The 23,609-nt window shown below is 47.2% G+C and overlaps 1 protein-coding gene across 1 annotated transcript in view; it reads right to left on the reverse strand.

Annotated features, from left to right (window-relative positions):
- IFT81 (intraflagellar transport 81) overlaps positions 1-23,609 on the reverse strand; it is a 1,024,548-nt gene that overhangs the window by 765,925 nt on the left and 235,014 nt on the right. Inside the window, exon 5 of the mRNA XM_078667498.1 lies at positions 4,371-4,460. Coding sequence (XP_078523624.1) covers positions 4,371-4,460 — 90 coding nt within the window. The remainder of the gene's footprint in view (positions 1-4,370; positions 4,461-23,609) is intronic.

The raw sequence follows: 23,609 nt of genomic DNA on the forward strand, positions 1-23,609 counted from the left end.
ATTACAGTGCTTTCAGTGTTTAAACAAAACAAGCAAAAAATATGCGGTGTGCGAGGGAAATTGGGTACTCCTTGGCATCAGGAAGCACTACTATGCTTTTAAAACCTGTATTTACAACATATTCAGGAATATTGTGTAATGCCCGAAAAAGAAATGTCAGGTTTTACCCAGTAACATTGGCATAGATTCCCTGCTGCTGGTAATGAAACAGAAACCACAGGTTAAAATAAATAATTTTGCAAATCTGGACACAACATTTCCTTGGCTGGACAGAACTGTTGCTGTGTAAACGAAAGTAGATTGCCATCTTCCTATTAAAAAAAACCTAAAAAGTACTTGTAGAGACAAAACCTTACGCTGCACAGAGACATCAGCAGTAAAGGAAAGAGTGAGTAGGTCTTCTAACCTTGACTCGCACACTGAAAGGTTTACTGAAGAAAGCTGCAAGTCTCCACTGATGCCACACAGTTAGCCCAGAATACTTACCCTGAGGTCAGCACTGCAGAAATGACTGGGCTGATTTTTTTATTTTACTTATCTTTTCTTCCCCTGATTACACATTAGTTTACCTTACAATTCACGTCTACGGTATGTGTTTGCCCACAACACCAGTAAGCCTCCATACCAAATGTAGGTAGGTGGCATAACATTTTCTCATTTATAACATCTCCTTCTTAATCACTGTACATTCCAGTGCCTGTGGTCAGGCTTATATCACCCCACCTAAAAAAAATGGACATGATGGGAGCCGTGGCCAATGGCCAATTATGTCAAGGGAGCCCAGGTTGAAAAAGTTGTACAGGCACTCAAGAAAATAAAAAACATTTCTTCCTCAATGAACTACAAACCACTGCACCTGGCCTAATCTTCTTTAGAATTCATTACAGCAACTCAAACTTAGCTTGAACCCCAACCCCTTCCAGGAGGCGAGTTGTCCCCCTCCCTTGCTTCAAACAACTGCGACCCTCATGCCCATCAAATCAAACCACTGACAGTGCTTTGGTACCATAAAAGGTTGCAGTTTATTCAAAATAATATGTTTATACCTTTTCAAAATCATGGTTATCCTATTCTTAATCTTCATGGGAATATGCTGCCATTTCTTTGCAATTCCTTTTGTTGCTACGTGGACCCAGCCTCCTCAAGTTCCAGGGACGGGAGGGGCCACCTGTCTGGGCTTCTATTTTCCAGGTCAAGGCTTCAACTTTCTACTGATTTGGGACCTGCCTGAGCTGCAAATGCCGTCCCGCTTGTCCTGCCCTTTCATGGGCCCTCCCTGCTCCCCGGTGGTCCCTGCCATGTGGCATCCCAAGGACCTTGCTTGAGCATCTACTCTATCATGAGGCTGAGTACTTCCATTTTGCTCCCTCAGCATCCCTGCCGTGAGGCATCCTAAGGGTCCTGCGGGAGCATCACATCTACTCTTTCCATGGCGGTAGGCCGCTCTTGGCTCCCTCAGTGCCCCTGCCATGAGGCATCCCAAGGACACTGTGTGAGCCTTCCTTGTACCTTTTAGTAATTCTCTCTTTTTTATACCTTTCTTGTGTTCCTTCTGCCTCAACTCTACCCTTGCGGCTGCCACGCCCTTTCCTTCTGGTGTGGGTGGGTGGGTGTATCTGCGAGGAGGGGGGTGGTTTGTGTCTACTTGGGCCTGTAGCCCCCTATTTATCCCCCCTCACCTCGTCAGCCCCCCCCCCGGATTGGGGGGGTGGTAATGCTTGCCCTAGGGTGACCAATCCTGGCCACCCTCTTTAGAGCTGGCTATTTCAATGTGCGGGGGAGGAGCTTCCCGCCTCCGGCCGGCGTTTGGGCCAATTTATATTGGCCACATAACACACAAAGCTATCTGTCAGAGAAGACCGGACTGCATACAAAACCTTTTGACACACTATAGGGGCTCCAGAGACTTCAGAAGAAAAATGACCCTACTATAGAACCACCCAAGTTTAAAACAAGACAGACACACAATATAGATTCTTCACAAGACCAGCGACTAGCTTCTGGAACGCTCTACCATCCCACCTGAGGCAGCAATTGGATTTTCACTCCTTCAGAAGGGGCTTAAACGCATTTCTTTTCACAAAATACTTAATGTAAGTTTTATCAAATGGATGCTTAACCCGATCTTCTTTTATCCTGTAATTCTCTCACTCAATACTAATTCCTCCACCTTACTAACCTTCTTTGACATGAACACTGTGACAAGTCCTAATCTATATATTCTTTATGCAGCCGCTTGCATATTCTTTTATCTCTTTTAGTAAAAAGTGTGAAGTTTTAGACGTGTGTAGAAATGTTAGTATAATGTCTGCCTCCTATCTAGGCTGTTATATTTGATTGTTTTTGCTATAGACCCCGCCTTACATCATGTGCACTGACTGTGTAAGCAGATATGTTTTTATTGTCTTAATTATAGGAGCAGATAATCTATATGTAAATCGAGATGATTCATTTATCACCATAAATGTTAAGTCTTGTTGATGCTTTAGTGTCCGCAAGTACTCTTTTATTTTATAAATATATGATATGGCAATCCGATACTATAGAAACCCAAGTGTCTAACCATGAGTTAGAGTGTCTTTGCGCTAGTACCGTCACGTCAGAGGTCACACCGATTTGCAGTGACAACCAGCCTATGCGGAGGTGGCTCCTGGAGCAGTGCAGAGAGGCAGCCTTCGGCCATGCAATTCTTATCATTCCACGGCAAAAGCTGCAATAGAGAATAGCTAAACAGCTATTTTATATAGTGGCAAGGTATGTTGTGCAATCCATCTTAAGAAACTCAATTTATAGGCTTGCTACATTTGCTAAAATTTGGCATAGCGCTTAAATTAACTAAAGGGTGTTAGGACGTTAGGAACTTGCTAAACTCATTAGGAATGTTCATATAGTTTTTGCGGGCCATGTCATGTATTGCTGCATTTATTTTCGCATTCTGTGTGTTTGCCATACATATTTTATGCTCGAGGCTTGGGTCTTAGAAATAAACATTTTGAAGTACATCCCGTTTCTTAGTGCTACTATTTTGTGTGTGTTATTCTTGTACAAAATTAGGTTTGGAGTTCCACTTTGTCCCTGAACTCATCCATCAGGGCTCACCGTGACAAGAAAACACTCCCTACACAGTACTGCCCAGTGGGTTGTGTATAGGTCACAGTCGAACTGGATTTCTAATTTGCATTGGTGCTTTGAACTAAGTCCTTTACCAGGGGGGTAAGAAATCTGCCCCCCTGCAGCTCTTGATGGAGGGGTTCGGAATATTGTGACACCTTGTTAGTTTACCATTATTATAAAAAAAAAATTCCACCCCTTTCGCTAACCTCAGCAACATGATATTGCTACTGCTAACATGTTAATAAACATATATTATTGCATTGTTGAAATTGTAAAGCATACTAATGCTAGCTGGTGCAGCTGCACTACACAAAAACATCAAATATTTTAATAAGGCATGTCAGGATTCTACTCTTGAACCTGTCGAAAGAGGTGCTGTCTACGATTATGGTCTGGTGACTCAGCAAAAAAATAAGGCATTCATGACAGACCAAAGATGAGGCGTGTGCAGTATTACACCATATCCTCTCAAAGGGAATGGAGAAATCTACGATTATCAGGGGGCAGAGACAGAAATATACATCTTTTTAAAGAACCATGACATTTTCCTGAGCAAAAGGATTTGAAAATTTTTAAAGGACGTTAGGCAACTTACTTATTTACATTTTCAGAATTATAAATGGATACTGTGGTATTGTGCTCAGAGGCTGGCCTGTGGAATTTTATCATGTATGGTTCAACATCTGGTGTCCTAAATAGTTGTCTTTTGAAGGCAGAGTTGGTTGGAACTATTAGGAAATGGTTCGGACTTGCTGCTGCTGCTCCTTTTTCCAGCATTATAACTTGCTCCTGTCTCAATAAAACATACCTATCGTCTTTTCCACACTCAAATCAAACAAAATATTGATTAAGAACCAACATTTTCACTGAAGGCCCTGCTCTATTGCTCCTTTATTTTTAATTGTCCATTTCTTTTCCAATTCAATATGCATCTATTACAAGGGCATTTAGAGTTAAAAGGTCAAAATCCTTACCCACCCACCTGATTACAAAGGGAGTGGCACTGAGCAAAGACCTCGTCGAAGGCCAGGGCTTTTGAGTAAAGGCCACAATTGAGGTGCTTGCACACCGGTTTTGGGGAAAGTGGTGAATGTGAGGTCCTTCACCCTCGGTGTATGTGACATAGCCAAAGGCCGACCCCGCTTGCTCTTGAGGAAAGAATGCTGCTAAGTGCAGGGGCTGACCAAACCATTTAGGCTGATTGGAAAATGGCATCAGACAAAGAAAACGAGCCGGTATGTTACTCATGTATGTACCCTTCTAATTTCTGCAGTAGACAATCCAGAGGCCTTCAGTTGTTCACACTCCTTGTGCAAGTTTTTGAAGCCTTCCATCAATTCCTCATACTGTAAAATGGAAAAAGATTAAATCAGTGAAGGCCTGTGTTCTGTTGTATATTCTTATTCATATAGTAAAACGTACACAAAATATGTCATTTTAAAATTGTTGTTCTCGCTTTTTAAATACATCTTCCGAGTGTAATGCAGTCCAACACTAGGTTATACAATGCACAATACCATTTTTTTTCACATAGGGTAGAGGTCCCACCTACATGTTTATCGTTCTCCAGACCCCTTTCTGTAATCATTCTCAGCTACCTAAACACATCACAGATGCTTATAGTTCTCATCAAAAAGACGACGAAACAACATAACCCTCGTGGGCTAGGAAAGCAATGAAAGTTCATAAAAAGACCAACCTGGTTAGAGAACACAAATTGTATTGTATTGTAAATGCATTTATATAGCGCTTACTACCCCTGACGAGGCGTCAAGGCACTGCATCACTGCAGTGACATATAAGAACGAGGAAACAGTGAAGAAGTTAAGTTCATGTTTAATGTGAATAACTGTGTTACTACTGACATCTCTTTCTCTTATGTTCTCTACACCATTAAAAATGACTAGCCTACAAAATTAGCAATTGGTCCACTTTCAGCCCAAAATTAAAGTTTTTCAGATTAAAACACGTGTGGCACCAGAAAAGCAAAATCCTAAATGCTCGGTTGAACTTGAGCTAAAAGTTGAATATTCTTTTCAATCCCAGTATCAAACCAAGTAAGTACAACCAAAAGAAAGCACTGCTGCTATCCAGGGCAGGTTGCAGCCCTAGATTCTGGAGCCACAAAGACCAAAAGGGTGTCCAGTCCAGATGCTTGTGAAGCCCAGGAAGGGGCTCTAGTAGTCCAGATGCTTATGAAGCACCGGAAGGGGCTCCGGTAGTCCAGATGCTTGTGAAGCACAGGACGGGGCTCCGGCAGTCTAGATGCCTATGAAGCACCGGAAGGGGCTCTGGTAGTCCAGATGCTTATGAAGCACCGGAAAGGGGCTCCGGTAGTCCAGATGCTTGTGAAGCACAGGAAGGGGCTCTAGTAGTCCAGATGCTTGTGAAGCACCGAAAGGGGCTCTGGTAGTCCAGATGCTTAAGAAGCATCGGAAGGGGCTCCGGTAGTCCAGATGCTTATGAAGCACCGGAAGGGGCTCCGTTAGTCCAGATGCTTGTGAAGCACCGGAATGGACTCTAGTAATCCAGATGCCTGTAAAGCACCAGAAGGGGCTCCGGTAGACCAGATGCTTGTGAAGCACCGGAAGGAGCTCTAGTAGTCCAGATGCTTGTGAAGCACCGGAATGGACTCTAGTAATCCAGATGCTTGTGAAGCACCGGAAGAGGGTCTCTGGTAGTCCAGATGCTTGTGAAGCACCGGAAGAGGCTCTGGTAGTCCAGATGCTTGTGAAGCACTGGAATGGACTCTAGTAGTCCAGATGCTTGTGAAGCACCGGAAGGGGCTCTGGTAGTCCAGATGCTTGTGAAGCACTGGAATGGACTCTAGTAGTCCAGATGTTTGTGAAGCACCGGAAGGGGCTCTAGTAGTCCAGATGCTTGTGAAGCACCGGAAGGGGCTTTAGTAACAAGCACTGGAAGGAGTTTTAGTAGTCCAGATGCTTGTGAAGCACCGGGATGGACTTTAGTAATCCAGATGCTTGTGAAGCACCAGAAGGTGCTCTGGTAGTCTAGATGCTTGGAAGCACCGGAATGGACTCTAGTAATCCAGGTGCTTGAGAAGCACCAGAAGGGGCTCTGGTAGTCCAGATGCTTGTAAAGCACCGGAATGGACTCTAGTAATCCAGTTGCTTGTGAAGCACCGGAAGGGGCTCTGGTAGTCCAGATGCTTGTAAAGCACCGGAGGGGACTCTGGTAGTCCAGATGCTTGTGAAGCACCGGAAGGGGCTCTAGTAGTCCAGATGCTTGTGAGGCACCAGAAGGGGCTCTAGTAGTGCACATGCTTGTAAAGCACCAGAAGGGGCTCTAGTAGTGCAGATGCTTGTAAAGCACCGGAGGGGACTCTGGTAGTCCAGATGCTTGTGCAGCACCGGAAGGGGCTCTAGTAGTCCAGATGCTTGTAAAGCACCGGAATGGACTCTATAGTAATCCAGAAGCTTGTGAAGCACTGGAAGAGGATCAAGTAGTCCAGATGCTTGTGAAGCACCGGAAGGAGCCCTAGTAGTCCAGATGCTTGTAAAGCACCGGAGAGGACTCTGGTAGTCCAGATGCTTGTAAAGCACCGGAATGGACTCTAGTAATTCAGATGCTTGTGAAGCCCAGGAAGGGGCTCTAGTAGTCCAGATGCTTGTGAAGCACCGGAAGTGGCTCTTGTAGTCCAGATGCTTGTGAAGCACCGGAAGGGGCTTTAGTAGTCCAGATGCTTGTAAAGCACCGGAGGGGACACTGGTAGTCCAGATGCTTGTAAAGCACCGGAATGGACTCTAGTAATCCAGATGCTTGTGACGCACGGAAGGGGCTCTGGTAGAGCAGATGCTTGTGAAGCATCGGAAGTGCATGTGTACTTGAACACGACAGGTGTGAACTATAAAGATTAAACACCAGAACTAAGGGACATATCTTTTCTGAATAAGAAAACTTAATTTCAACATAATTTCTACCATGCATGATATCTAATTGCTTTAACGCACTTGAGCAGAGGAGCTTTGTTAAAAGGATGAAGAATGGTCCACGCTGCACATTGCCATTAGGTCTCGCCTAGCGAACGCAGCGCATGCGCTGCTTCGCCTTGGCGAGACTATCGTTGTTGGTTTGGTGAGCGAAGGGAGACAAACCATGTGCGCGCATGGACAGGCCATGTGCACACGCATGGATCCCCTCCTCTCTGGCTCACAAGCTGTGGAAAAGTAAATTTTGCCATGTTCTGTGTCCCTACGTGTTCCCCATCTTATGTTATATGTGCATGATTAATATGCATATGTATTCCCCATGATCGATTAAAGACGCAATTACAGTTGTGTCCATCTCTAGTATGCCAGTTTCCAGTTTTCGTGAATACAACGAATATCAGGCCTATGTAAAGCTGCGTTGCCACGTTTCTCAGTGTGCACGTTATTTCATTGTAAAATCCCCGTTTCTAGGCCTCAAAAGGGCCCGGACTCAGATTCAGCTCCTGTCTCCTGAACCCTCTCCGAGGAGCGATACAGCCCCTACCTGTATCCCTGACCCTTCACTTACTTCCTGCCTCACAGTGCCCGGCTCGGCCTGGCTCTGCCTGCCAGTCTGCCAAGAGTATGTTATGATTCCAGTTATCAGTCCAGCCCTCCTTCTCTGCATTCCTAAGCTACTGAAACGTATCAATAGTTTCCGTCATGGTCTAGCCTTTACGTCTCCATGTAAGAGAAATACTGTATTTATGGTCATTTAATATTCCTCAACACACACTACATGTAGAATAATTCATGCACCAGTCTTAGTGTCTGTTAGCCTTTGCCCTGATAACTTTTGGATTCTATCAACATGTTCTCTAAACATCAGATACTAGATAGTGTTTAGGTACATGTCGCTCTGACTCTCCAGACTTCAGTCTCTTCTTCTAGCTCAGAAGTCATAGCCCCCAGCTTCTCCCTAGTCACACGTCATTGCCAGCTTGCGCGCACCACTAGGTTAGAGGTCCCGGCTCCTTCGGTAGCCCCCTCCATGTTTCCGCCCCATTTATGACATATTCTGTTACGTCTACATCACATGTCTATGTATACGCCTCCTGTTACACCCACTTTCATCCTTATCTTTCGCGACTGTTGCTAACTCCACCCACTGTCACACCTACTGTATGTACTGTAATGCAATTGTTTTAGTATATATACTTGTGTATTGTTATTAAAAGCCAGCGCGCTCATTCCAGCTCCTGCCCGACAGCTGTCGGGGCCCCCCTGTTGGCTAGCCATCCCAGATCTTGCCCGTGCAGGTTGTCCTGTTCCTGTCCTTTATGCTGTATTAAAACCTGCAAACTCCTACTACCTCGAATCTTGACTCTTATTTATTGAGCTATCTGTTATTGTTATGTCCAGTCAAAAAAATAGAGGTATTATTTATTTATTTACCACATAATGGCGCCCGAATAGGAACTTGCCCTTTCCCCACGCGCCGGTGAAGCCACGCAAGCCCCCTGATCCTCTGCAGCCGTGACGGAACCATACCGTGCACGTGCAGATATTTCTGCTTCAAGTATCCCTCAGGCCCACGGAGGAGACGGAGGTTGCGGTCCAGCATCCAGACGAGGCGGTGGAGGAACGCGGCGAGTCCCGACCAGAGCCCAAGCCGAGAGTCCAAGGTCCGAGGTATCCGGAGGCCCACCCGTAACAGAAGTCCGAAGTTCGTCCGTCCGTCGTCGTAGCAGTCCAGTCCAGTCCGAGGCCTTCCGTTCTTGCTGCCCGGTGAGTACCGTTGCTGGGGTAGTATCTAGACAGGGTCAATTGCATTGTCTCTGGTCCGTGGGTTTGGGTACGCAGATCCAACACGAAGTGTCCACTTAGGTGGATGCGGGTCCTGACGTGTCTCTTTATGAGACCGGTAAGTTTCGTACTGTTTTAGCAGTGCATCTAGTTTCTGTTCTAGTCCGTTCTGTTCTCGAGAAATTCATGTATTCTGTTTTCAGTATTCCAGGTAGTATTTTGTCAAAACTGTTAATTTAAATGTCATTCATGTATTTCAATGTCGTGGTATGAAAGTGGTGTAATTATCGTGTTCATTGTGTATTGTATTGTGTCTAGACTACAGTTCAGTCATGCCGCTGCTCTCAAAACTACGTCAGTTAAAAACTAGAAAAGGTCTGTTAGAAGAAGCAGTTCCTGTCCCGCCTAGGGACAGTCCAGGTCATTTTATGTATCAAAAGCATGGCATAAGTGCCATATTATATCTAGATTTATGGGTGGAGTACACCAAACAGTTAGAAGAAAAGTATAGATGGCCCGTATCGGGTACATGGGATGCCGAGTGCATCATGCGAGTAGAAGAAGTATTATGGAAAAAGAAAGCCAGACAGTCACAGAAAGATGCCATCGAGTTATGGCGCAAAGAATCTCATAAAAGAACCGAAAAAGAAATCAGAAAGTCAGAATTAAGTAGAGAATCCTTAGAAAAAGCCCAAGAAAAGGAACTAATCGAAATAGGTGAACGAGTTAAAACCGAACAGTCAGACAGGCAGAGAAATGCCCTTATTAAGGGTATGTACCCTCTTCTTGCCGAGGGCTTGCCAAAAGCAACCCCGGAAGCATCCAGTAATTTTCCGCCACCTTTAGTTCCGACCAATCTGCGTCACAAACCGACCGCAGCTGAGATTTTTCTCTCGTCCTATTTGGACGACACAGTCCCAGAATATGCAAATCCTGTTCCGCCAGCTCCTGTAAATAATGTAAATCCTGCTCCTCCAGTCACTGGGGCACCTGTTGCAGTACCTGCTACGGTACCCCCGGTCCAGCCCGTAGTACAAATTCCCGCCACATCAGTCACTTTGCCAGCACGAAGAGTATCAGTCGACGATTCCAGTTTAGGGGCCGCGGGAGGAGGTCCTCCTGGTACCCCGCCGCCAAGTAGACGTTTAGGAGCAGTCGAGTTACATGAACGTGCGTTACAGCGTACGCCCAAATATAAGACTATTGCAGAAATCAGGCGACTTCTTACTGAATGCTGTTATGATCCAGTCCCAGGCGAGGATAGTATGGTTATATATTCCGTACGTATAAGGCAGGTGTCCGAGTATTTGGTCACCCTACCGAATATGAAAGAAGATCTAGACAGAATGTATCGTTTCATTCGTACAGGACAAGATCCAGAAAGTATTGGTGAAGTCATGTCTCTCAGGAAATCTGAGATCCAGTTCATGCTGTTAAAGTTTCTGATCAATTGTTTAATACGGGAACAAGATTCCCCGACTAAAGATCCGACCGAAATGAGAATTCTGACAAAGTGGAGTGATAATATAGCCGAGGGTAAGCACAAGACACTCAATAGTATTGAGAATATGTACAAGAAAATACGTAAAGAAATAATAAGGTTACACGAACAACGCAAAGAAGCACAAGTAAGCGAGAAAGAAAATGACTCTTCTACTGAAGAGGTAGACGACGAGAATACCGCCAGAATAGCGTATGTAGGTAAATCTAGAATTCCAGACCGTCATTTACGCCTAGAACACAAGAAAACTGTTCCTCTTCCAGCACCAGAACAAGGTTCTCTAGAACAAGTATTTCAAGCTACCGATCAAATTCTGAAATCACGAATCGGTTATAGTGAATTAAGTACCATGCATGAACAAGAACTAGCCCGATCAGCAGTCCGATGGATTACTGATTCTACCACTTTTCCAGACGAAATAGTGGCACAAATGTTTCTGAAACTGCCCCCAGGCGAGCAGCGACTGGTGGGTATGTATATGATCCAACACCTCATTACACTGTATGAGGGTCAACATTCTGATCCAGGTCCGTTACATGATGTCCTGAACGAGTTACTCCAGTATAGATGGAAAGGTTTAGGTACTGATTTAATTAGTGTCATTCTAGAACAGCGCCACAAATACAGAACGTTTTTGAACCCGCATTTTGTTCATGTCTCACCTCCAGAAAGTAAACCGCTGCAACACAGCATGTTACACAGCAGATGTACCAGTATGCACAGACAGAGTATCCAGAGTATCAAGCGTATTCATGAAACAGCCTAGAGAGGGAGGTAGGCTTGCCTCTCATCGAGATTCCTGTAGATCAAGAAGGTCCCTATGTTCACAGTCAAGTATTAGGGAAAGACAGAAAGTTTCTGATTGATACAGGGGCAAGTAGGACTACCATTAGTCACGACGAGGTTCCAGGGGCTCCGCTCTCAGGCTCTAGAAATGTTTCCCTTGGATTTTCAGGAAAGCCAATTGTTAACGAGATTTCCAAACCAGTTACTCTAGAAGTAGGTCCATTGTCCCGAACTACTGATCTACTGCTTACGAAATCATGTCCAGAAAATTTGTTAGGCATTAAGACACTGAAAGAATTAGGTGCAGTTATTTGTTGTTCCCCAGAGGGAATACGTTTGTTTTTACGTGACTTCAAGGGTCACTATGTTTTACGAGATTTTGATCCGAGATTGTCTAATGTTCCGCAGCATCTATGGGCGCAAGGTCCAACTGATGTTGGTTTCATGCAAATCACACCCCATCGTGTGACTCTCAAGCAAGGTGTAGTGTTACCACGAATCAGACAGTACAGATTGCCACCTGAGGCTGTAGCAGCCTTATCCAAAATTATTGACGAGCTCATTGCTCAAGGAGTAGTTGTAGAAACTGACTCCAATGTATGTAATTCTCCTATCATTCCAGTCATGAAACGTACTGATCCAAATGCACCCCCAGTATATCGATTAGTGATTGATCTTCGAGAACTCAATAAATGTATCATTCCCCAGTATCCAGTTGTTCCAGATATCTCATCCCTATTGACAGCCATTGATTCTGAGGCTACATTTTTCACAGTCATAGACCTCAAAAACGCATTTTTCAGTGTTCCAATTCATCCAGACAGCCAGTACCTTTTCGGTTTTTGTTTAAATGGAAGGAGCTATAAATTCACACGAGCTCCTCAAGGTTTCACAGAAAGTCCTAGTATTTACAGTCAAGCACTTAAGAGACAACTAGACAACATTCACATGCCAACTGACACTGCCCTGCTCCAGTATGTCGATGATCTACTGATCACAGCCCGTACTGAACATGCTTGCGAGCGAGCATCGCTTACAGTCCTGTATTTCCTAGCCGAGATGGGGCACAAGGTGTCCCCTTCGAAGCTTCAATTCTGTGTCCAGCAAGTGATCTACTTAGGCCACTTGCTGTCCAAGTGGGGTAGGCAGTTGACACCTGACCGTATCCAGTTAATAGCGAGTCTTCCTCAGCCCAAGACCCAGAAGGAGGTACGTGCTTTTATCGGCCTCACTTCTTATTGCAGACAATGGATTCCTCAGTATGCATTTCTAGCCAAACCACTGATACAGTTAACGACACAGGAGGCAGCCGTATCGACTGTTCTCCCTTGGACATCTGAACATACACTTAGTTTTAATGAATTAAAGAAAGCTTTATGCCAAGCTCCTGTTCTAGCTACACCGAACTACAGTAAGCCTTTTACACTTTTTGTCACAGAACGCGATGGTACAGCATTATCTGTTCTCACACAAGATCAAGCCGGACAATACAAGCCCTGTGCTTATTTTTCGAGTACACTAGATCCAGTAGCCCAGGCTCTGCCTGCGTGCCTCAAGTCAGTTGCAGCCACAGCACTAGCTATCAGACAAAGTGATTCCATAGTATTAGGACATTCCCTGACAGTACAAGTTCCACACTCCGTGGAAGTTCTTCTAAACCGAACACAGACTCAGCACTTGACAATTGCACGTTTAACAGGTTATGAACTGACACTGTTCCAGCCACACATAGAAATCAGACGCTGCAACGTTCTAAATCCTGCTACACTGTTACCGTCAGTTACTTCAAATCCTGCCACACATGACTGTGTGGAAGTTGTTAACACTATGACTAAGCCAAGACAAGATCTGACATATTCCATTACCAGATCCAGACCTGACACTTTATGTGGATGGTTCATGTATGAGAACGAGTACAGGAGAACTAGTAGCCGCGTATGCAGTGACTACTGACACTGAAGTTATTGAAACACACCGTATTGACACCCTGTCTGCTCAAGCAGCAGAGCTAGTCGCTCTGACACAAGCCTGCATACATGCCAAGAACCTGAAAGTTAATATCTACACAGATTCACGCTACGCATTCGGAGTCGTACACGACTTTGGAGTGCTCTGGCAAGAGAGAGGTTACATGACTTCTCATGGAACCAAGATTCAGCATGGTCTCCTTATTCAAGCTCTGTTAGATGCAATACATTTACCGACATCTATCGCTATCATGAAGTGCAAGGCACATACAAAAGTTACTGACATTATTTCCCAAGGAAATGATCTAGCAGATCGAACAGCCAAGCTTACAGCACAGACACCAGACATACCAGTTAACAAGACACCGACATCCACTCTAGAACAGACTACTTGTATGACAGTTAAGGACCCTACTCAGGATGTCATAGATATCCAGTTACATGCTACTCCCGAAGAAATCAAGAAATGGTCCGAACAAGGAGGGGTCCAGACAGACCAGGGATGGGTGACGAAGGGAAAAGCCACATGGTTTCTCCCCGACTCAATGGTTCAAGTCATTATCAATACCGCACATAGTCCTGCACATTTAGGAGAAAAAGCCATGATAGACAGTATCCAGAACATTTGGTTTAACAAGCATTTACGAGCTGCAGCCAAGCAGAAAGTCCGTACCTGTATGATATGTTGCCAGTTCAATCCAGGTAAAAGTGTCCCGGTGGAACAAGGTGGATTCCAGCCCCCTGACCACCCTTTTGAAGTCCTCCAGATGGATTATATTCAGATGGAGGGATGTCGAGGTTTCAAGTATGTCCTTGTAGTTGTATGCGCTTTGTCCAGATGGACAGAAGCATATCCAGTCCCAGATTACACAGCCGCGACCACTGCCAAGCAGTTGGTTCGTGAATATTTCCCCCGTTATGGACTCCCAAGGGTCGTGTATTCTGATAACGGTCAGCCATTCTCATCTGAATTAATGAAGCACGTTTCCCTTTTGTTAGGGTACCAGTGGAAGTTCCATTGTGTACGCCATCCAGAAGCAGCCGGTCTCGTAGAGAGACATAACCAGACCCTAAAAATCCGTATCGCCAAAATCTGTCAAGAACAAGCATTTACAATGCAATGGTCTCGGCATCATTAAAGGTAGAGCTATTGGCATTGCTCATGACAATTTTTTTTTCTTTAAATCATAAATAAATGGCATTGTCATTTACATTGTCAATACACACCACTCTGCACTCAACTGCACTCACCAGCACTGCACTCACCTGCACTCCCCTGCACTGCACTCAACTGCACTCACCTGCACTGCACTGCACTCACCTGCACTGCACTGCACTCACCTGCACTGCACTGCACTCACCTGCACTGCACTGCACTCACCTGCACTGCACTCACCTGCACTGCACTCACCTGCACTGCACTCACCTGCACTGCACTGCACTCACCTGCACTGCACTGCACTCACCTGCACTGCACTCACCTGCACTCACCTGCACTGCACTGCACTCACCTGCACTGCACTCACTTGCACTGCACTGCACTCCCCTGCACTGCACTCACCTGCACTGCACTGCACTCACCTGCACTGCACTCACCTGCACTGCACTCACCTGCACTGCACTGCACCTGCACTGCACTGCACCTGCACTGCACTCACCTGCACTGCACTCACCTGCACTGCACTGCACTCACCTGCACTGCACTCACCTGCACTGCACTCACCTGCACTGTACTGCACTCACCTGCACTGTACTGCACTCACCTGCACTGCACTCACCTGCACTGCACTGCACTCACCTGCACTCACCTGCACTGCACTGCACTCACCTGCACTGCACGCACTGCACTCGCCTGCACTGCACTGCACTCACCTGCACTGCACTGCACTCGCCTGCACTGCACTCACCTGCACTGCACTGCACTCGCCTGCACTGCACTCACCTGCACTGCACTGCACTCACCTGCACTGCACTCACCTGCACTGCACTCACCTGCACTGCACTGCACTCACCTGCACTGCACTCACCTGCACTGCACGCACTGCACTCACCTGCACTGCACTCACCTGCACTGCACGCACTGCACTCACCTGCACTGCACTCACCTGCACTCTACTGCACTGCACTCACCTGCACTGCACTGCACTCACCTGCACTGCACTCACCTGCACTGCACTGCACTTACCTGCATTGCACTGCACTCACCTGCACTGCACACACCTGCACTGCACACACCTGCACTGCACTCACCTGCACTGCACTCACCTGCACTGCACTGCACTCACCTGCACTGCACTACACTCACCTGCACTGCACTGCACTCACCTGCACTGCACTCACCTGCATTGCACTGCACTCACCTGCACTGCACACACCTGCACTGCACTCACCTGCACTGCACTCACCTGCACTGCACTCACCTGCACTGCACTGCACTCACCTGCACTGCACTCACCTGCACTGCACACACCTGCACTGCACACACCTGCACTGCACTCACCTGCACTGCACTGCACTCACCTGCACTGCACTGCACTCACCTGCACTGCACACACCTGCACTGCACTCACCTGCACTGCACTGCACTCACCTGCACTGCACTGCACTCACCTGCACTGCACTGCACTCACCTGCACTGCACTCACCTGCACTGCACTCACCTGCACTGCACTCACCTGCACTGCACTCACCTGCACTGCACTCACCTGCACTGCACGCACTGCACTCACCTGCACTGCACTCACCTGCACTGCACGCACTGCACTCACCTGCACTGCACTCACCTGCACTGCACTCACCTGCACTGCACTGCACTCACCTGCACTGCACACACCTGCACTGCACTCACCTGCACTGCACTCACCTGCACTGCACTGCACTCACCTGCACTGCACTGCACTCACCTGCACTGCACTCACCTGCACTGCACTCACCTGCACTGCACTCACCTGCACTCCACTGCACTCCACTCACCTGCACTGCACTCACCTGCACTCCACTGCACTCCACTCACCTGCACTGCACTCACCTGCACTGCACTGCACTCACCTGCACTGCACTCGCATGCACTCCACTGCACTCACCTGCACTGCACTCGCCTGCACTCACCTGCACTGCTCTGACCTGCACTGCACTCACCTGCACTGCACTGCACTCCACTGCACTCACCTGCACTGCACTGCACTCCACTGCACTCACCTGCACTGCACTCACCTGCACTGCACTGCACTCACCTGCACTGCACTCACCTGCACTGCACTGCACTGCACTCACCTGCACTGCACTGCACTCACCTGCACTGCACTGCACTGACCTGCACTGCACTCACCTGCACTGCACTGCACTCACTACTCTGCACTCACTACTCTGCACTCACTACTCTGCACTCACTACTCTGCACTCACTACTCTGCACTCACTACTCTGCACTCACTACTCTGCACTCTGCACTCACTACTCACTACTCTGCACTCACTACTCACTACTCTGCACTCACTACTCACTACTCTGCACTCACTAATCTGCACTCACTACTCACTACTCTGCACTCACTACTCACTACTCTGCACTCACTACTCACTACTCTGCACTCACTACTCTGCACTCTGCATTCACTACTCTGCACTCACTACTCACTACTCTGCACTCACTACTCTGCACTCACTACTCACTAATCTGCACTCACTACTCACTACTCTGCACTCACTACTCACTACTCTGCACTCACTACTCACTACTCTGCACTCACTACTCTGCACTCACTACTCTGCACTCACTACTCTGCACTCACTACTCTGCACTCACTACTCTGCACTCACTACTCTGCACTCTGCACTCACTACTCACTACTCTGCACTCACTACTCTGCACTCACTACTCACTACTCTGCACTCACTACTCTGCACTCACTACTCACTAATCTGCACTCACTACTCACTACTCTGCACTCACTACTCACTACTCTGCACTCTGCACTCACTACTCTGCACTCACTACTCTGCACTCACTACTCTGCACTCACTACTCTGCACTCACTACTCTGCACTCACTACTCTGCACTCACTACTCTGCACACTCACTCTGCACTCACTACTCTGCACTCTGCACACTCACTCTGCACTGTGCACACCACTGATATCATGGACTCTTCCACCACACTTTCTAAAACTCTATAGTCCGAAGCATAATAGGCACAGAACCAAAAGAAGGGTAGACATTGCTTAAAATAATCTTCTTGTATTTATGAGAAGCAAAAGCGAGACTGTGAAATGTGCTGAATATCAGTTTGTTATGAATCAACAGAGTGGAGTTAGAGAACCAAGAAATAGTAATTTGGAATCCGGGTTAGAAGGAGTAGTAATCACAAGCTGAGCATCAACGGGCGCGAAACAGCGTGGTGGGCGCGCAGGAGACGCAGCGTGAGCGTGCACATCAGCTGAAGATCGCCGGAGAAGATTCCGAGTCTGCCTGCTGCCCTGACTGACCCGCTGCGGAGGGAAAGAGCCCGGTGAGTTGGGGTAGAGGGGGGGCGGCAGAGAGGGAGTGGGCAGAGAGGGAGGGTGTGTGTGTGCGTGTGTGTGTGTGTGCGTGCGTGTGTCTGTCTGTGTCTGTGTGTGTCTGGTGTGTGCCTGCCTGCCTGCCTGCCTTTGTGTGTGCGCGTCCACAGACCCTGGTCGGCTCGTCCACCTCTCTGTAGTCCCTTGCTAGCTTACTAGGCGACAATAGTTCTCGTTGCCGAGACCTAAAAAGGTGTAGACTGGTTAGTTGCCCTGCCAGTCGCTCTGTTCTATATGCGCATGGTCGCACATTCCAGATCAGGTCTGTCTCCTTATGAGGTCGTATTCGGCCGTCCCCCGAATGTATGGGGTACACCTAGACCCCGAAGTATTACAGATGTTTCCAGTAATATGCTGACAGATTACCTAGCTTCCTTGATGTCTGCCCTACACTCTTGTCGTTCACAGGTTGCCGCCGCATTTCCAGATAATACTGAGGTGAAACCGCATGAAATCGTTCCAGGAAGTCTGGTTCTCGTCCGGAATTTTGATCGTTCAAGTCCGCTGGAGCCTCGCTGGAAGGAGCCGAAGTTGGTCCTCTTAACCACCCGTACTGCCGTCAAGTTGGAAGGCAGGAAGGGGTGGGTCCATTTGTCTCATGTTAAGAAATTTCACGGATCCCGACTACAAACTGTTTCCAAGAACTTTGCCAAGGATTGCATTTTTCCTAAAGACTGCCAAGATACTATTCTTAAGGACTGTCCCGCAAATGACAATGATACCAAGCCTCCCCTGTTAGAGAAAACTCCGCAGCAGGAGTATAAACTGAAGCTCCGGTCTAGTAAAATAAGTCAGCCAGTTTAATTGTCTAAGTCCTCCCCTAGGTGAAACGGTTAGACAGGCATCTGACATGTATGAAATAGACCCCCATAGTGAGAGAGTTAGTCAAAACTCTATCCGATGTATCGTTTTTCTAAGTTTTATATTGTTTTTAAGCTTAATGATTACCTGCACGAGTTATGCATTTCATTTATGTTTTCCAACTTCTCATGTAAATAAGTTTTCTAATGCTACAGTAGAGCACACGTTTAGTGATCTGCCTCCTCATGAACTATCTTATCGTCTTGCTATGCGCAACAATTCATTTATCCGTATGTTACATTATTCACACCAGACCAGCAATGCCACTAATTGTTGGGTGTGTGGTCGACTCCCCCCTTTCCAGACACCGAAGGGAGTTCTGCCACTGTTTCCTTATCCGTTCTCACATAATGGCTCATGTGGAGCCTGGTCCATGTTAACGTCATCCTCAACTGATATGTCCCTTCTGAACAGTACATGTTTTCCAGACAAGCAAGGTCTTCCCGACAGAACAGGGTTAGATCTAGAAAATGAAGTTTATAATTTGGGTAATTATTCTTCGAATTTCATGGTCCTGAATGTTCAGTCTGATCCTACTCCAGACTTACCTGCTATTTCAGTACTACCAGTCAAAGGTGAATTATGTGTCAGAAATAATGGTTCCATACATGTAGGACACAGTGATTGTACTACTATTGTCAAGTATAGTGACAGTGGGAAATCTATTTTCAAAGCTTCACGTCATTCTTATTTTGTTTGTGGTCAGACCGCATATGTTCGTCTGCCCCTCGATTGGGAGGGAACCTGTTACATTGCCTTCCTACTGCCACCAGTTTTTCTAGCCCCATCTGATTATCACAGAAACACACATCTAGTACACATTAGACATAGAAGGGAGATCGAGTCCCCGATTGTCGATCAAACTGAAACTGCTCTAGAACAGTATACAGACTTCAATAAAGGATTCTTTTTCTTTTCAGGACCTATCCAGAATAGTAAGTTAATCCGTAGATTAACCAGAACCCTTGAAGCAGTAGTGAATGAGACTGCCTCTGCCCTAGGTAACTTAACCGAAGAACAATCTGCTATGAGATTTGTCGTGCTCCAAAATCGTCTCGTTCTTGACGTCATACTGGCCGATAGAGGAGGAGCATGTAGAGTCATCGGATCTAGTTGCTGCATTTTCATTCCAAATAACGCGCCGTCTGTTTATTCAGCTATAACCAGACTTCATAAAATTGCCCATCAGTTACACCAGAATCCAGGAACCTGGACATGGTCCGGTTGGTTCTGGAGTATAATTTCTGCCTGGGGATGGAAAATATTGTCCTTTCTAGGTATTGCAGTAGCGATCATATTCAGTTGCTGCCTCTGTATACAATGTGGCCCTGCGATTTGCGGCATTTGTGCTACCTCTTGTATTCCTAGTCCCAAGTCCCGTCCTAAATCCCGTTCCAAGACAATTCGAGACGAGCAAATGATACTGTATGAAATGATAGATGGTATCATGAATATTGATGTTTCCTGATGGAAACGTAGTGACAAGGAGGGAATGTGGAAAAGTAAATTTTGCCATGTTCTGTGTCCCTACGTGTTCCCCATCTTATGTTATATGTGCATGATTAATATGCATATGTATTCCCCATGATCGATTAAAGACGCAATTACAGTTGTGTCCATCTCTAGTATGCCAGTTTCCAGTTTTCGTGAATACAACGAATATCAGGCCTATGTAAAGCTGCGTTGCCACGTTTCTCAGTGTGCACGTTATTTCATTGTAAAATCCCCGTTTCTAGGCCTCAAAAGGGCCCGGACTCAGATTCAGCTCCTGTCTCCTGAACCCTCTCCGAGGAGCGATACAGCCCCCCACCTGTATCCCTGACCCTTCACTTACTTCCTGCCTCACAGTGCCCGGCTCGGCCTGGCTCTGCCTGCCAGTCTGCCAAGAGTATGTTATGATTCCAGTTATCAGTCCAGCCCTCCTTCTCTGCATTCCTAAGCTACTGAAACGTATCAATAGTTTCCGTCATGGTCTAGCCTTTACGTCTCCATGTAAGAGAAATACTGTATTTATGGTCATTTAATATTCCTCAACACACACTACATGTAGAATAATTCATGCACCAGTCTTAGTGTCTGTTAGCCTTTGCCCTGATAACTTTTGGATTCTATCAACATGTTCTCTAAACATCAGATACTAGATAGTGTTTAGGTACATGTCGCTCTGACTCTCCAGACTTCAGTCTCTTCTTCTAGCTCAGAAGTCATAGCCCCCAGCTTCTCCCTAGTCACACGTCATTGCCAGCTTGCGCGCACCACTAGGTTAGAGGTCCCGGCTCCTTCGGTAGCCCCCTCCATGTTTCCGCCCCATTTATGACATATTCTGTTACGTCTACATCACATGTCTATGTATACGCCTCCTGTTACACCCACTTTCATCCTTATCTTTCGCGACTGTTGCTAACTCCACCCACTGTCACACCTACTGTATGTACTGTAATGCAATTGTTTTAGTATATATACTTGTGTATTGTTATTAAAAGCCAGCGCGCTCATTCCAGCTCCTGCCCGACAGCTGTCGGGGCCCCCCTGTTGGCTAGCCATCCCAGATCTTGCCCGTGCAGGTTGTCCTGTTCCTGTCCTTTATGCTGTATTAAAACCTGCAAACTCCTACTACCTCGAATCTTGACTCTTATTTATTGAGCTATCTGTTATTGTTATGTCCAGTCAAAAAAATAGAGGTATTATTTATTTATTTACCACAAAGCTCCCATCACGTGCTTGACATGTGCGCACCCGGACAAGCGATAAGTATGCGCATGGCGTCTCCCGCGCCCGCGACGTCTGAGCAGAACGCTTTCACTCTCCCGGTGTCAGCTTGTTTAATTCTGCCTCCTTCTACAAACTGGAGAACCTCGGGGAGTTAATGCTCGTGAATGAATGGTTTGTAAGCATGTGTCATGTTAACTTAGTTCTATCACATGCTATGTATTGTTATGGGTGAAGCAGTGTCTGTCTGACTGACCACTCTCACGCACCTCAGTGTGCACACGGAGCGCAGCGCCTAGAAACGGACGAGGAGCTCATTGTGAATCTGGACCTCGGTTGCGAGTACAAGACACATACAAGGTGTCGGAGATCACGACGTGGGCCGGAAGCACGGTGAGGGCACGGTGCATAAGGAGCTCCGTGTGAACGGGAAGTTCATTGTATTCTCTCAGCACGTAACAGCATTACGTTGCGCTCAGTGTGAACGTGGTGTTCAGCGAGCAAGCTCGGTTCATACAAAATGCACCGAGAACTCAGTGGGCATGGTGAGTCCAGCACGTGAAAGGTGCTCGCTGAGCACAGCGGGCATAGGGCCAGCAATGTGCACAGGGATGTTAGTGTGAGTGGAGATGCTCATTTTGCGTAGAAGGGCACGCGCCCTCTTTTACGCATGCGGGTTGGCAGGAGATCAATCATAACACTTGTATAGCGCACTCGGTAGGCGGAAGGAGGGCTACTGGAGGTTAATAAGTATCAGGGGCTGGCTTAATGGCAGGGAGCAGAGAAAGGGCCCGGGGTCCAGAAACATGACTCAGTTAAAAGGCCCTGAGGAAAGTAGCGGCCCCAGGGACAAGGGCTCGACAACACGGTACAGGGGCATGACTCGGGCGAGGCTTGGAGCACAGGATGGGCCCAGGGACCGGCTCCTGTATCCGGAATCACGGAGAAGGCAGAGAAAATACAGCCAGGTCCATAGCTCACGGATTGGGGCCCATGGGCGGAAATCACTAGATGGTGTTTATCGGCAAGGCTCATCACAGGGCTGGCGGACAGGGTCCACAGGCAGACATTCTGGGCAGTCGACAAACGAAGCTCGCCGCCTCGCGGGCAGCGCTCAGCAGCAGGCCTCAGGAACGGGCCTCAGGGCTAAGAGGCAGGGAGTAGAGACAGGGCTCAGGAGCAGGCCTTAAGAAGAGGCCTCAGGAACAGGCCTCATGGCTCAGGAGCAGGACCCGGGAAGAGGCCTCGGGCTCAGACACAGGGCTCAGGGGCAAGCCTCATGGAAAGGCTTGGATGCAGCGCTCAGGAGCAGGCCTCAGGGAAAGGACTTGTGTGCTTTGTTCGGGTGCAGGCGTCAGGTACAAGCTGAAGCGCAGGTCTCAGGAGCAGAAATCAGAGGTAGAGCTCATGGGCTTGGCTCAAGAGCAGAGTTCAGGAGTAGGTCTCTTGGGCAGGAATCACTGGATGGTGTTTATTTGCAAGACTCATTAAAGGGCTGATCTACAGGGCCCACAAGCAGGCATTCTGGGCAGAGCGGAGAAAAAGAGATTAGAGCCTTAGGGGCAGGGTTCAGTGGCAGCCTTCCAGAGCAGCCCTCTCAGGGGCGGGATTCAGGAAAAGGGCCATGGGCTTGGCTCAGTTGGAGGGCCCATTAACAGGCCTCAGGGACACAGGACTGGAAAAGGCCTCCGGGACAATGCTCAGGAGCAGGCCTTAGAGGCATGTGTGAGTGATAGGGCTCCTGGGCTTGCCTCAGGGACACAGCCCAGGAGCAGGCCTCAGGGGCCGAAATCATGCAGGGGGTCTCAGGGAGAGAATCCGTGATGAGCAAGGCTGACACACCTACAAGCAGGGCAAAGGCCTGATCCTCACGCATCCTGACCAGGCTGGCCATTAGGGGTAGAAGTGTGCACCTCTCACCCACAATATGCATGATATCAGTGTGCTGGAGGTTGGCCTAGCCCTGATGTCCTGGCGTAGTTTCATATGCTAGATTTACAAAAGCCAGTGGGGATTCATGTGGACCAATAATATGTATTATTATCTGGCCCAGATGTACTGAATAACACTGATTCAGTCTTTATTGTAACAGCTCAAATGCCACATTTCATTTTGTTACCATACATAGTCCAGCATAACTGAGTAGTACAAGCATTTGCAATGCAATAGGTCACGCATTTACGCAAGTTTAAGCTATTGGCATTGTAAATGACACTGCCTTTTATATTTTTTTTTAAAACAAATATAAAAGGCATTGTTATTTGCAATGTCTATAGCTCAAACTTGCATAAATGCGAACCTATTGCATTGCAAATGCTTGTTTTGATTGTTACAGATTCAGCCCCCGATGAAGGGACACATATCCCGAAATGCATTGGGCA

The sequence above is a fragment of the Lissotriton helveticus genome, chromosome 11 (genome assembly GCF_964261635.1).
Source record: "Lissotriton helveticus chromosome 11, aLisHel1.1, whole genome shotgun sequence".
Taxonomy (NCBI): Eukaryota; Metazoa; Chordata; class Amphibia; order Caudata; family Salamandridae; genus Lissotriton; species Lissotriton helveticus.